The sequence below is a fragment of the Neomonachus schauinslandi genome, chromosome 13, assembly GCF_002201575.2.
Source record: "Neomonachus schauinslandi chromosome 13, ASM220157v2, whole genome shotgun sequence".
NCBI classification, from domain to species: Eukaryota; Metazoa; Chordata; class Mammalia; order Carnivora; family Phocidae; genus Neomonachus; species Neomonachus schauinslandi.
The window spans coordinates 493,711-509,668 of NC_058415.1; the positions used below are offsets into that span (position 1 = coordinate 493,711).

The 15,958-nt window shown below is 40.1% G+C and overlaps 2 protein-coding genes across 2 annotated transcripts in view; one reads left to right on the top strand and one right to left on the bottom strand.

Annotated features, from left to right (window-relative positions):
* LOC110584356 (centromere protein P) overlaps nt 1-15,958 on the top strand; it is a 241,534-nt gene that overhangs the window by 115,083 nt on the left and 110,493 nt on the right. The gene's annotated exons all lie outside the window — the stretch shown is intronic.
* The window catches only part of ASPN (asporin), a 24,285-nt gene continuing 20,112 nt past the window's right edge, over nt 11,786-15,958 (bottom strand). The window contains exons 6-8 of the mRNA XM_044920665.1: nt 15,795-15,888; nt 15,252-15,390; nt 11,786-13,039 (exon numbers count right to left, since the gene is read on the bottom strand). Of these exons, the coding sequence (XP_044776600.1) occupies nt 12,842-13,039; nt 15,252-15,390; nt 15,795-15,888 (431 nt within the window). The 3' untranslated portion in view covers nt 11,786-12,841. The remainder of the gene's footprint in view (nt 13,040-15,251; nt 15,391-15,794; nt 15,889-15,958) is intronic.

Here is a 15,958-nt window from a genome sequence, read left to right on the forward strand (position 1 = left end):
TTTTTTTTTTTTAAAGATTTTATTTTTATTTATTTGACAGAGAGAGACACAGCGAGAGAGGGAACACAAGCAGGGGGAGTGGGAGAGGGAGAAGCAGGCTTCCCGTGGAGCAGGGAGCCCGATGCGGGGCTCGATCCCAGGACCCTGGGATCGTGACCTGAGCCGAAGGCAGACGCTTAACCATCTGAGCCACCCAGGCGCCCCTGGACATTCCATTCTTTCCCCTTAAGCTGTCTGTGAACTATCTGGTTATTTTATAAAACCATCCTTAACATGGTCCCTGGTGTTGATTTATCCAATACCTTGCATTCTACTATAGTCAATACTTCTTGGTTGATTTTTTTTTCGTTAAAAATGTTACTTTGAGATAATTATAGACACATTTGTAAGAAATAGTACAAAGAGATCTCATGTATGCTATGCCCTGGTTTCCTCTAATGATAACATCTTGCAAAACTGTGGTACATTATCACACCCAGGATACTGAGGGTGATACAGGTGAAGAGAGAACATTTACGTCCTTGCAGGGATTCTACATGTTATCCTTTTATAGCCACAGAATCTTCTTTGCTTTTCTCCCTCCCATCCCTGGCTCCTGGCAACCGCTAATCTGTTTCTATAATTCTGTCATTTCAAGAATATTATATAACTGGAATAGTAGAATATGTAACCTTTTGGAATTGACTTTTTTTTCACTCAGCATAACTCTGGAGATCCATCCAGGTTATTGATCAGGTTGTATACCAACAATTCATTCCTTTTTATTACTGAGTAATAAGGCTGGTCCCAGCCTGTGTAACCACGCATCTGCTGAAGTCCATCTGGGTTGCTCCCAGTTGGGGCTATTCCTAATAAAGTTGCTATAAACAGTCACAGGTTTTTATGTGAACGTGTCCACATCTCTCTGGGGTAAATGCCTAGGAGTGTAATTGCTAGGTCTTCTGGTAAGCACATGTTTAGTTTGAAACAATCTGCTGAACTACTTTTCAAAGTGACTGTACCATTTTAAATTCCCACTCATGAAGAGTGAGAGACCCACTTTCTCTACACCCTCCTCAACATTTGGTGCCTCCTTGAAATCAGCAAGGATGATTCCTCCCTTTGTTTCAGAATTGTTTGGGCTATTCTGGCGCCTCTGCCTTTCCACATAAGTTTTACAATAATCTTGTCTATATCTACAAAAAGCCTTGCTGGAATTTTGATAACAATTAAACCTGTATATCAAATTTTGGCTGTTTTATTTTTTTTATGATTTTATTTATTTATTTATTTATTTTATTTTTAAGTTATCTCTACATCGAATGTGGGGCTTACAGCCCCGAGATCAAGGGTTACATGCTCCACCAACTGAGCCAGCCTGGCGCCCCTTTCCTGTTTTTAATTAGGTGGTTTGTCTTATTATGAGTGTAAGGGTTCTTTATACATTCTGAATACAAATCCTTTTATCAAATATATGGCTTACAATATTTTTTCTTCCTGTCCATGACACAAGTTTTCATTTTCTTTTTTTTTAAACATTTTTTCAAAGATTTTATTTATTTATTTATTTGAGAGAGAGAGAACATGCGCACGAGTAGAAGGGGAAGCAGACTCCCCGCTGATCATGACCTGAGCCAAAGGCAGACGCTCAACCAATTGAGCCACCCAGGCACCACACAAGTTTTTCATTTTCTTTCTTTCTTTCTTTTTTTAAAGATTTTATTTATTTATTTGACAGAGAGATAGCAAGAGCAGGAACACGAGCAGGGGTAGTGGGAGAGGGAGAAGCAGGCTTCCTGCTGAGCAGGGAGCCCAATGCTGGGCTCGATCCCAGGATCCCGGGATCGTGACCTGAGCCAAAGGCAGACACTTAACGACTGAGCCACCCAGGCGCCCCACGTTTTCATTTTCTTTCTTTTCTTTTCTTTTTTTTTTTTAATATTTTATTTATTTATTTGACAGAGAGAGACACAGGGAGAGAGGGAACACAAGCAGGGGGAGTACAAGAGGGAGAAGCAGGCTTCCAGCTGAGTAGGGAGCCCAATGTGGGGCTCCATCCCAGGACCCTGGGATCATGACCTCAGCCGAAGGCAGATGCTTAACGACTGAGCCACCCAGGCGCCCCAAGTTTTCATTTTCTTAATGGTGTCTTTCGACACACATTAATTTTGAAAAGCCCAAATTATCTTTTTCTTTTATGGTTGTTTTATGGCTTTTGGTGTCAAGTTGAAGAATTAATTGGCTGAGTAAGCAGTTAAAGATTTTTATGTTCTCATAGAAGTTTGTCGTTTCATCTCTTACATTTAGGTCCATGATCTATATTGAGTTAGTTTTTGTGTGCGTTGCGAGGTTAAGGTCTGAGTTCAGTTTTCTGCATGTGAATATTCAACTCTCTCCGGACAATGTGTTGAGAAGATGATTATTTCCCCATTGAGTTACCTGGGTTCCTTTGTCAAAAATCAATTAACCATGAATGTACAGGTCTGTTTCTAGATTCTCAATCCTAAATTCTCAGTTTCTAGATTCTCAAAGTTCCATTGTTGCCTTCCTGGTTAACAGCAGTTTTACGTTACATTGTGCCATTAGGTAGTATACATCCTCCAACTTTGTTCTTTCCCAAAATCATTTTCATTGTTTCAAGCCCTTTGCATTTCTCTATGATTTTGGGGATTGGTGTGTGCATGTGTACCATCATAAGTTAACATGATTGAGTGCTTGGTATTGGAACATTGCATTTAAAATGCTTACTTTGGGGGCACCTGGGTGGCTCAGAGGGTTAAGCGTCTGCCTTTGGCTCAGGTCATGGTCCCAGGGTCCTGGGATCGAGCCCCAGATCGGGCTCCCTGCTTGGCGGGGAGCCTGCTGCTTTCTCTCCTTCTACTGCTCCCCCTGCTTGTGCTCTCTCGCTCTCTCTGTCAAATAAACAAATAAAATCTTAAAAAAAATTTTTTGTTAAATGCTTACTTTGTTGTTGCCATATAGTATGGACTAGGTAAGTGCTAGAGGCTGCTATTTTTTTTCTTAAAAGGTTTTATAGTCTAGTGAGGATACTTATTTTATAAGTATACAAAGCACAATGCTGCTTGTCCCATTTTTCAAATATGCCATTCCTTTGTTTTCCTAAGTATATTTTTTATTAGTCAGATCATGTATGACAATTTCTGCTTCTAGATAAGTGTCATTGTTTACCTTTTTAAAATGCAAAAGTAGTGTTTAAGATTATTTTAAAATATGTCTAGCTGGGACGTCTGGGTGAGTCAGTCGGTTAAGCATCTGCCCTTGGCTCAGGTCATGATCTCAGGGTCCTGGGATCCAGCCCCACATCAGGCTCCTTGCTCGGCGGGGAGCCTGCTTCTCCCTCTGTCTGCCGTTCCCCACCCCCGCTCCGCTTGTGGTCTGTCCCTCCCTCTCTCTCTCTCTCTCTCATAAATAAATAAATAAATCTTAAAAAAATAATAAAATATGTCTAGCTTTCTTGTCTTTATTTTCAGACTTCTATGGCATATTAGAATAAGACTGCCCTCCCATGGTGAAAAATAGGTAATCTGTCTAATAAATTTAATGGGCTCATTTTGGGGGGGGAAATATTTAGAAATATGTATCTTTTTTAAGATATGTGGGGAAGTAGAGTGGTCTCAGAATGGACAGAGTCAGTAGAATCCCTATAGCTGTAGGGTCACAGCTGCTAACCAACCCCAGAGGCTTGTCATGAGTCACAGGTGTGAAGTCACCTCTTCCCTCTGGGGAAGCAATTCACTCATCCTAGAAATTTAAATGAGGCTGCTTCTTGATCCAAGGTTCTGTCCTTCCCTTTGTTCTATATGCCACCTTATCTTTGTCTTTCTGTTATTTGGGGGTTACCACTTCATAGCCAACCCCTTCCTTTAATCCCATCTGAGAATTCTTGGAGTCACCTTTGAGACTTAGTAGTCCGACATCCTCCGTGTTTTCTGTGGAATTATATAATATTGCTGCAAGTACCTTCAGGTGAGAGGAATATTTTGGTTTCTTCAAAGTATTGAAATGATTAGACATATGGGTGAGAGGGGTATTTATGGACCCAGGAAGCAGAACTGCTGTAACTTATGTAAATCAGTTATTAGGGTTAACAGTTACTAAGAAAACTTACAAAAAAAAATTAAGGAGAGGGCTGTGCTGCTGGTGGCAAAGTTGTGATTGGAGGAGCGAGTTAATGATGTTTGCTGGGGGAAGTGGGGGTGTGGACTGGGAAGGGTGTGGAAGAGCCTCTGGGGTAATGAGCATGGTTTGCATCCTGATCCGCATCATGCCATATGCAAAAATTAACTCAGAATGGAACACAGACCTAAGTGTAAGAGCAAAGACTCCTGAATATTAGGAGAAAACATAGATGTCAGTTTTTATGACCTTGGATTAGACAACAGTTTCTAAGCTGTGACACCAAAAGCACAAGAAACAAAAGAAATTTAATCAAAACCAAAATTAAAAATTTTTTTTCCTGTGCCAAAAGATACTCAAGAAGGTGGAACAACAACCTACAAAATGGGAGAAAAATTTTGCAGGTTCTATATCTGATAAAGGACTTGTGTCTGGAATAGATGGAGAACCAGACAACTCAGTAATAATAAGGAGAATAGTAGCAACAACCGATTTAAAAATGGGGCAAGGATCTGAACAGACATTTCTCCAAAGAAGATAACAAATGGTCACTAAACACCAGAAGAGGTGCTTGACATCACCAGTCATCAGGAAAATGCAAATCAAAACCACAGTGAATTACCACATCAGTCTCTAGCATGGCTGCAGTCGAGAGGATGGACTACGACAAAAATCAAGGGAAGGACAGTAACTGTTATTGGTGGGGGTGTGAAGAAATTGCAACCTGTGTGCTGATGAGAATGTAAAATGGTGCAGCCACTATGGAAAATAGTCTACAGTGCCCAAAAAGTTCATCACAAAGTTGCCATTTGACCTGCCAATTACACTTCTAAGTATGTACCCAAGAAAAGTGAAGACGGACGTCTACAGAAACCTTGTAATACGCAAGTATTTATAGCAGTGTTATTCATAAGAGCCAAGGAATGGAAACAGTGTATATGTCCACCACCTGATGAGTGGATCAGTGAATGTGGGCCGTCCAGAGAGTGGAATGTTACTCAGTGATACAGGAATGTAGTCTGGACACAGCTGCAGCATGGATGGACCTTGGAAACATGCTGAATGGAAGAAACCAGACACAAAACACCCCGCATATTGAATGATTCCATCTATATCAAGCATTCAGAATAGGAAAACTCATAGAGACAGAACGTGGATTTGCAGTTACCTAAGGTGGGGCGTTACCTTCAGCGGGTAAAGGGTTTCTTTTTGGAGTGATGAAGTATTCTGAAATTGATTGTGGTGATGATGCTCACCCTGATACACTAAAAACCACCGAACTGGGGCGCCTGGGTGGCTCAGTCAGTTAAGCGTCCGACTCTTGATCAGGGCTCAGTTCCTGATCTCATGGTTGTGGGATCGAGCCCAGCATGGGGCTCCACGCTCAGCAGGGAGTCTGCTTGAGATTCTCTCTCTCCCTCTGCCTCTCCCCTGGCTCACATGCACTCACTTGGTTTCTCTCTCTAAATAAATAAATAAATCTTAAAAAAAAAAAAAAAGATAAAAACCAATGAACTGTGTTCTTTAAATTTCTCAATAAAGCTGTTATTAAAATAACATGGGAATATAAATGAATAGGATTGGCTATGAGTTGATAAGTTTTTTTTTTTTAAAGATTTTATTTATTTATTTGAGAGAGAGAATGAGAAAAAGAGAGCACATGAGAGGGGGGAGGGTCAGAAGGAGAAGCAGACTCCCTGCTGAGCAGGAAGCCCGATGCGGGACTCGATCCTGAGACTCCAGGATCACGACCTGAGCCGAAGGCAGTCGCTTAACCAACTGAGCCACCCAGGCGCCCGAGTTGATAAGTTTTGAAACTGAGAAGTACATGGAAATTCATTATATTGTTTTGTCTGCTTTTGCTTCTGTGGTATTTTCCGTAACAAAAGGAATCAAAATGCAAGTCTTAATATCAGGACTTCACATGACTGATTGTGCCCTGCATGGAAAACTGGGAATGGCACACATTGCTTTTGCACCTTGCCCTGATTTGTCCCTCTTTTCTGCCTTTTTGGCCCCTCTTTAAGCTCTTCCTCTGTCTATGGAAGGGTTCATTTTAAAACCGTTCTCTTTATTTCCGTGTTCACTGCTGGGAATGCACACCTTGCTTCAGCGCTCATCAGAGCTGATTGGGAAGGAGGGTCTGTTTCGAAGCTGCCCAGATCATAGGAACTATCCTAAATCCCCACCATAACACTGAGTGCCCCAGGGGAACTGCCCTCTGACTATCGTAGAGCACACTGTCTGCAGCAGAGCTGGAGGGATGGGTCAACCACCAGGAAGAAAGAAGACGTGCAGGATAAAAATGCATCATCATGTCCTATGGTAAGGATAGAAGTTCTTCCTTTCCCTTCAGTGATTTAATTCAGAAACATGTATTGAGCCAAGGCAGTGTGCTAGCCTTTGGTGAGGGCTGGACACAGACAAGGAAGCAACGCTTGCACCCAGGATGGCTAAAGCCCTCTGGACAGTGTGGGAAGAGACCAAGGAATAACCAGCTGAGCTAAGTTAGACTGTGATTAGTGCAAAAGAGAGGCACAAAGTACTGGGAAGATTTGGGTGGGGTGGAGAAGCCACATCTGCTCTGGTAGAATCCAGGAAGCATTGCTGAGCGAGTGACTTTTGACACTGACGTTTGAGGTCGCGTTTGATTTTGGTGGATGCAAAGGATGGCATCACAAGTACAGAGAAGCCAGAAAGTACGGAGTGTATGTGAGAAACAACAGTCATCCTGGGGATGGGGCATAAAAAGGCATAAGCATGAAATAAAAAGCTCAAAAATCATTATTTGAGTAGGTGACAGGGGTTAAGAGTACACTTATTGTGATGAGCACTGACAATATATAGAATTGTTGAATCACTATATTAGACACCTGAAACTAATAGAACATTGTATGTTAGTTGCGGGAATTAAAATTTTTTAAATCATTATTTTCAAATGGAGATCATGGGCGGTCTTGAAACGTAGGTTAAAAAGTTTCTAATAAAAGAAAAGGCTGGGTGGCTCAGTCATTAAGCGTCTGCCTTCGGCTCAGGTCATGATCCCACGGTCCTGGGATTGAGAATTGGTAAGTCAGGTGCAATAGGTTAAGTACTGTGTGAGCATAGAGGTGATGAGGACAGAAGGAAGGCAGGTCTTTCAAAAAAAGACGGAGTTATGAAGGAAAGAAAAATAATGCAATAGTTTAAAGAGGAACACAATTGATTAAAAAAAAACAACAACAAAAACTTTAGGGGCCCCTGGGTGGCACAGTCGGTTAAGCATCTGACTCTTGGTTTCACCTCAGGTCCAGATCGCAGGGTCATGAGATCGAGACCCGCATTGGGCTCTGCACTTGGCACAGAGTCTGCTTGAGATTCTCTCTGCCTCTTCCACTCGAACTCTCACTCTCTCTCTCTCAAATAAATAAATCTTTAAAAAAATAAAAAATAAGCTTTAGTTTTAGTGACTTCAAGTGATTTTCAAAAAGTATTATGTTTTTTCCATGAATTCAGTGATCATTTTTATTGTAGTATTTGGGAGAAAGTATGGATGGATGGTCTTTGAGATTTTTTTTTCTGTCTTGAAGTCCTTAATAAGCCCAGTAAGGTGTAGTGATTTATTTCCAAACTTTAATGGATTTCAAGTGAGTAATATTTTATATTTACCATAGAATGGGTTTGTGGCAGAAAGCTTTCAATTCGGTTTGGTTGTTTATGATTTTTATTAGTGATTTGTGTTTTGTAAACTTATAACCAAAAATGGTTAACAGCTGTGGGATGAAAAACAACATTAACAACAGGAAATTAACTGCAGTGATTTCGGGAATCATTTCCAGCATTTAAAAATACTTTGTTTTGTCTTTTTAGAAAGAGATAAACTTAGCTACTTTAAGCTCTGCTACTGAGATAATAGACTGATCTCTTTGTTAACCTTATGAATTGAACTATTAATTTTAAGACCTGGATTCTTACAATTTTAGTGAACATTTGACTTTTACTTAATGTTCTTATGAGTGGAGGATATCACAATTTTATTTTTATGATGCAGCAAAATGATTTACTGAAACTATTGGAACTTTAGAATATTTTAATTTTAAAGTGATTATCATTGTAATATACTCTCTTCATGTTAACAGCTTCATAATCTTTATTTTGTCTCATTAGTCAGTAATTTTCCAGTATAATACTCATATTTTATGAACCTTCACGGTTTACAAAGCAGTTTCACATACTTTGTTTTTTTTAATTGAAGTATAGTTGACACACAGTGTTCTTTTAGTTTCAGATGTACAACTGTAGTGATTTGACAGGTCTGTACATTACTCAGTGCTCACCTCAGTAAGCGTAGTCACCATCTGTCTGCACACTGCATTGCAATATCATTGACTATATTCCCCATGCTGTACTTTTTTTTTTAAAAGATTTTATTTATTTATTTGAGAGAGAGAATGAGAGACAGAGAGCACGAGAGGGGGAGGGTCAGAAGGAGAAGCAGACCCCCCGCCGAGCAGGGAGCCCGAGGCGGGACTCGATCCCGGGACTCCAGGATCATGACCTGAGCCGAAGGCAGTCGCTTAACCAACTGAGCCACCCAGGCGCCCAATGAAACTTTATTTATTTATTATTTTTTTATAAAGATTTTATTTATTTATTTGAGAGAGTGAGAATGAGAGAGAGTACATGAGAGGGGGGAGGGTCAGAGGGAGAAGCAGGCTCCCCGCCGAGCAGGGAGCCCGATGTGGGACTCGATCCCGGGACTCCAGGATCACGACCCGAGCCGAAGGCAGTCACTTAACCAACTGAGCCACCCAGGCACCCCTATGCTGTACTTTTCATCCCCATGACTGACTTATATTATAATTGGAACTCTGTACATCTTAATCCCCTTTACCTATTACCAATTGATCCATCCACCTCCCCTCAGGCAACCACCAGTTCATTCTTTGTATTTAAATCTATCTGTTCATTTGTTTCATAAATTCCACATATGAGTGAAATCATATGGTATTTGTCTTTCTCTGACTTATTTTACTTAGTGTAATACCCTCAGGGTCTGTTCATGTTGTCACTAATTGTACAATCTCATTCTTTTTTATGGATACTACTCCACATTGTATATATACACCACATCTTCTTTATCCTCTCATCTATTGGACACGTGGGTGGCTTCCATATCGTGGCTATTGTAAATAATGCTGCAGTCGGGCGCCTGGGTGGCTCAGTTGGTTAAGCGACTGCCTTCGGCTCAGGTCATGATCCTGGAGTCCCGGGATCGAGTCCCGCATCGGGCTCCCTGCTCGGCAGTGAGTCTGTTTCTCCCTCTGACCCTCCTCCCTCTCATGTGCGCTTTCTCATTCTCTCTCTCTCAAATAAATAAATAACATCTTAAAAAAATAATAATGCTGCAGTAAACACAGGGGTGCATGTATCTTCACAAATTAGTGTTTTCATTTTCTTTGGGTAAATACCCAGTAGAGGAATTATTGGATCATATCGTACTCCGGCTTTTAATTTGAGGCGCCTCCATACTGTTTCCACATTGGCCACATGAATTTACATTCCCACCAACAGTAGAATAAGGTTTCTTTTTCTCCACATCCTCATCAACACTTATTATTTCTTATCTTCATGATTTTAGCCAGTCAGACAGGTGTGAGATGATATCTCATTATGATTTAGATTTGCTTTTCCCTGGTGAGTGATGTTGAACGTATTTTCATGTGTCTGTTGGCATCTTTATGTAAAAATATCTCTTCAGGTCCTCTGCCCATTTTTTAATAGGATGATTTGCTTTTTGGGTGTTGAGTAGTATTAGTTCTTTATATATTTTGGATACTAACCCTTTATCAGATATGTCATTTGCAAATATCTCCTCCCATTCAGTAGATTGCCTTTTTTTTTTTTTTTTGATGACTTCCTTCGGTGTGCAGAGTTTTTTATTTTGATGTAGGCCCAATAGTTTGTTTATTTTTGCTTTTGTTTCCCTTGCCTCAGGAGACAAATCTATAAATACGTTGCTATGGCCGATATTCAAGATATTACTGCCTATATTTTCTTTCAGGAATTTTATGGTTTCTGGTCTCTCATTTAGGTTTTTAATCCATTTTTACTTTATTTTTGTGTGTGCTGTAAGAAAGTGGCCCAGTTTCATTCTTTTGCATGTAGCTGTCCTGTTTTCCCAGCACCGTTTATTTTTTTTTATTTTTTTTTTTTTTAAAGATTTTATTTATTTATTTGAGACAGAGAGAATGAGAGACAGACAGCATGAGAGGGAGGAGGGTCAGAGGGAGAAGCAGACTCCCTGCCGAGCAGGGAGCCCGATGCGGGACTCGATCCCGGGACTCCAGGATCATGACCTGAGCCGAAGGCAGTCGCTTAACCAACTGAGCCACCCAGGCGCCCTCCCAGCACCGTTTATTGAAGAGACTGTATTTTCCCCATTGCATATTCGTGTCTCCTTTGTTGTATGGTAATTGATCATACAAGAATGGCTTTATTTCTGGGCTCGTATTTTGTTCCATGGATCTATGAGTCTATTTTTGTGCCAGTACCATACTGTTTGATTAGTATAGCTGTGTGGGGTACCTCCAGCTTTGTTCTTTCTCAAGATTGCTTTGGCTACTCAGAGTCTTCTGTGGTACCATACAAATTTTAGTATTATTTGTTCTCATTCTGTGAAAACTCACATACATTTTGCCATTCAATCCTCATGGCTGATGAGCATTGTCACCGCTACCCTTTGTAGATGAGGAGACATACTCAAGGAGGTTGTGACTTCCCAGGACTATCAATGGAACTGGATTTCTGGTTTTGTCCTTCTAACTCAAAGCTCTGCATCCCTGGGCTCATTCTGTCATCACTACTGCTGGTTAACTTTTATTCTTTATTTGTTTTGTTTTTTAAATTAGGCTCCACACCCAGCACGGGGCCCAATGCAGGGCTTGAATTCACAACCCTGAGATCTAAACCTGAGCTGAGATCAGGAGTTGGGACGCTCAACCAACTGAGCCACTCAGGCAGTCCACCTTCTATTATATTAATCACACTTTGATCTTGTCCCTATAGTTTTACAAAACAAAAGTAGCTGTTTTGCTCCAAGTTTCCAAACTTGGGTCAGATTTTAGAAATTAAGTAAATTTCCTGTAAAGCATTGTTCTCAACTAGCTGCCATGAGACTCCACCCTCCCCACTTGTACCCCCCACATTGGTAGTGTCTGCAGACATTGTTGGGTGTTGCACTGTGGGAGGGGGGGGTGCAGGTGCTCCTGTCGTTTTGAGGGCAGAGACCTTCTGCAAAGGAAAGAACAGTTCGTCCCCACCCCAACCCCAGAACAATCCAGCCCAGGGTGCCAGAAGTGCCATAGTTGGGGGCCGTCACTAGGAAGAACAAGACTGTTTTACCCATTGCTGACCTGGATGTTCAAACCCTCCACCCCACCTTACATATATGGAGTATTTTTTGACTACCCTCAAAATTATTTAAAATCTAGTTTTTGTGGTAGTTTAAGATAAAGGTGATTATGTTTCATAGCACAAGCATATTTGGGAGTATTTCAGTAATGTTCCTACGAGAAAGCATTAATACTGTGCTAAAAGTGTTATATATAAGTTAGAGTTTACTGAAAAATAGTTTATGTTCCTGGGTGGGAGAAGAAAAATTAAACCAAAGCACAAGTATTTTATTTCAAGTCAATATTTTAATGTTTTTTTTTTTAAATTTTCTAGCTTTGCCTATGTTGAATGTAAATAAAAAATACGTAGGGTACGCTTAGTTTTTGTACAGACCTTTTGTTTCTGTGTGTTTTGTTTAGGACTCTGCCTCTTCAGTTATACTAGCTGTATTTCAGAGTTGTTTAGTTTGTCATATTTGAGTAAACAGTTTGTGTGGAATGGATAGTCTCCAGGCTCTTCCGGCCAGGGTCTCACAAGGGACATCTTGAAAGTACGCCTTAGCTTTGAGGTGACGTTGTCCTATGACCTAACAATTGATGTACTACTGAAAGCTTATAATAACTGAGATAATAAAGAACGTGAATTACAGATTTTATATAAACAGTCACTATATATTTTTATAGAGGTTTTATAATCAGGTAATAATTAAATTAAGAAAGCATGTGCTATAGTCTGAAACCAGATGTTATGAATAGCATCTGTCAAATTGATAATAAACACGGAAGGCCTTATTATAAGGAGTTAAACATAAAGACAGTAAAGCTCTAAGATATGAGAATTTGAATACGATTATATGAAATCATTCTTCAACATTAACAGAAACATTACAGTACTACCCGAGTTATTAAAGAATAAGAATAGTATAATGTTCTCTTCATGTAACCATTCTTGTCAATTTTGGTTTGCTAACAGCAAATGAAAGAGCACAAATTTTGCTAAGTCAAGCATTCCAATTACAGTACAGTTCTTTTTAAAATGTACTTGATAACAAAGTGTTAAATACTGAATGTGGGTTTTTTTGTTACTGAGAAAAGAATGTTCAAGCATAAGATTTATGTAAAATCCATTTGTTTACAAAAGGAAACTGCAGTAGATGCATGTTTCTCTTAATCCTGATGTAGCAATAGTTTTGCAAAATTCTGTTGAAATTTTTTGTCATAAAGTAAGTCGGTGGACTTACCACTTAGGAATAGCTTTTGCTTGTTTGCATAATACCACCATTTTTAATAGAGTTCAAGTATTCCAAATGTAACAATTTTTTAATTTTATATTAAATGGATAAAAGTAATAACTACTTTCTTAAGTTCCCGAGCTGAACGCTCATTCTGCTCACAACACAGCGGAAAGCTGCAGGCTGCATTTCCCAGTACCTCACCGGGTTGTTGGATAAACTTATCGCACTGTATAAAGATTTCTTCATCTTCGGTACTGTTGGGCAGAAGTCATTCACTCCCACTTTCGTGATTGAATTAGAGTGAAGGAAGATTATCTGTGGCAGTAGGAGAAAGAAAGTACACAATCGATGTAAAATGAAGATGTTCTTTCTATAGTCCACATTTGTTCATGGGTTTATTTGTCCATTTATTTCACACTGATTTGAATGTATTTCATTTAAAATATATATATATGTACTTGTATGTTTATGCCTCTTAAATATTTATTATATCCTCTCGGGATCTTGTGTGACACACAGAGTGTCCTGTGTGTGCAGTGCAGCGGGGGCCCCCGCGGTGGCCCAGAGCACACTGCGGGTCAGCACACGCCCCCCCCTCCCCCCGCCCTTCTGCTACCTACGTAGCGGTGTGTGTGTGTGTGTGTGTACTACATTGCATGTTGATAATACTGTGTTTTAAAAGTACTAGAAATGAGCAGAAGAATGAAATTGAATGCTCCCAAGATTAGGCTTGTGAATATGAATTGTAAGCTAGTATTTTCTGTGATCAAGGCAAAGAAGTGTAGAACTGCTTTTTTGTAAGTTGCTTTATAGAAAAATATGTCTGTTAAAAGCTTGAATACATATGTGTAATATAGGATCGATAGTCAAATATTTTTTTTTGCACCAATGGACAAAATACAGTTTTATAAACTGTGTATATGTCTTTTATATTATTACTCAGGAACAATGGACAGTATAGGGACTTCCCTCCATTCCCTTTATCAGCCCTTTAAATTCTACTTTGGTCTTTTTGGCAACTGAGATTTCTGAGAAGTAAGAGCAGTCTACTGACAGCATTTTGGCAGGTAAGGCTAAGGTATCAGTTCTGGCTGTCATTACCTCTAGATTGTACCTTTACATTTTGGTGAGATTGTTCTGAGCCAGTCATGAGAACTCCAGTCATTGCTAAAACCTTTGAAGTTTGGTGTGGGAGGCTCCTGTTCCCTCTATCAGTCTTGAGGATTTTGTGACAGGTGCTTTGTATGGTTCATGCATGTTTCCCGACAGTTCATGTTCAGTGCAAGGTGTAGTTTTCCCCAGCATTGACTTCACTGGGAAACACTGCTGGATGTCGGTGTGCTTGCTTTGTGGACATTTGCTGAATTGTACCCTTATGACTTGTGTTCTCCTTTATAATTCTGTTTTTTGTGTGTTCTAATTCTATTCATTAAAAAAAAGAATGCTAGTAAGAGTATGGGTAGATTTAAAAGCAGCCAGAAGTTGGAATCAGAGTAAATTCTTTACTTGTGAATAAAGAATGCAAATTGGGAATGGCTTGAGAAAGGAAAGACTCAGGTTGTGCTCACTGGTTAGACATTTAGATGCAACACTTGAAAAAAAGTAAAACTCATAGCCTTGAGATGAACATCTGTCTGTACCACATCCATTTTGATGGCTTTTATCTCAAAGGGGTGTAGGGGACAAAACCTGTTTATAGGTAAATCGGGAAGAAATCAAGAAGCAGCAAGTGACTCAAGGCCCAGTTTTGTTCTCAATGTGTTTTTGCTTCTTGGAAGATGAGGATGTTGTAAATCAAGAAAAGCACATGAGAAAAGTGGACTAAGGTGAAATGGGATTCAGTAGGAATTCTTAATTTGAGGAATATAGGTGAAAATCAGGGAGATCTGTGAAACTCCTAAAATTATGTACAAAGTATGGTCTTCATTTTTTGTTCTTGGGAGGATCTAAAACTCTATCAGATGCTCCAAGGATTCTGGGGCCCTTCCCACCTGGTCAAGAGCTGCCAAATTCAAACAAAAAGGTTTCTAACAATGAAGAAGAAGAAAGAGGAATCCATGGTGCCCCAAATACTGACTTCTGATTATGTAGTCTGACATCAATTTTAAAAAATCGTACCTACTTCTAATCTAGCACTGCACTGATAATGAAAAAACCTGGAGCCTTGTGCACATGCTCTCCGTGAAACGTTTCCAGAAAGGATATATGATCCTCCTCGGATTCCTCCTGACCTGTCCTGCCTTTACATAGCCCTTGCCACCCGAGAAACCTGAAATTAGCCGGGTCAGTAACTTTGCCACAAGGGCTTCAGCACTAGGAGAAACTGGAGGATGGAAAGGGATACCTGAGCATTTTAGCTAACATCTGCTTAGAAGAGGATCTTAAGAACACCTCAGGCAACCTGCAGAGTCGTTACATGTGCTTTACCCTTGCTGCTTGCATGGTCTTTGCTTCAGATACTCCTACATCTCACAGAAGCAAAGGAAAGTACTAGTCTCTACAAAACACAAGTGGAAGAATGTTTTACCTGGAGGTATTTCAACTCCTGTAATCCTGGAGGGATTTTTTTTAGTTTGTTGTTTTCCAAATGTATTTCTCTTACTCGTGGTATGTTAGCAAGACTTCCATTTTCGATGTCTGTGATTCTGTTGTTTCCTAGGCCCAGCCTAAAAATGGCATAAAATGCATCAGCTCTTAGGCAGACGTTGTGATAGCTGAAAACACATCTGAGTGGGAAACAGAAGCCTGACCTATTTGCGTCTGTGTTCAGAGAAAGGTTCTTCCTGGTTGCACGTCATAACCTATTTCAGGGTGTGACCGCCGTCTCCTCCACTGTCAGCAAAACTCTGTAGCTAACCTACACCAACCAGGGGGCATCTGAAAAGTTCTTCTCATTTCACTTGGTGTCCCTCTGTTACCCCCAAGAAAGAGTAAGGAATAGCTCTCCCTGTTCATTTTATCTTCACGACAGTGACAGACTTGATTAGGTCCTTCCACTTCCCCCAGGGGTCTCATTAGTGTCTCCATCATATCCCTACCACTTCTGAGTTGGGGTTTAGGGGGTTTTTACCTTTGCAGGTCTTTGTATCGTTTAAAATCCTCGAGTTCCACTGTTGAAATTTTATTATAGTCTAAATGAAGCTCCAGTAAAGTTGATGGTAGATCTGGAGTAAGAAAAGAAATAGGTAGTTGAAATTTTATTATAGTCTAAATGAAGCTCCAGTAAAGTTGATG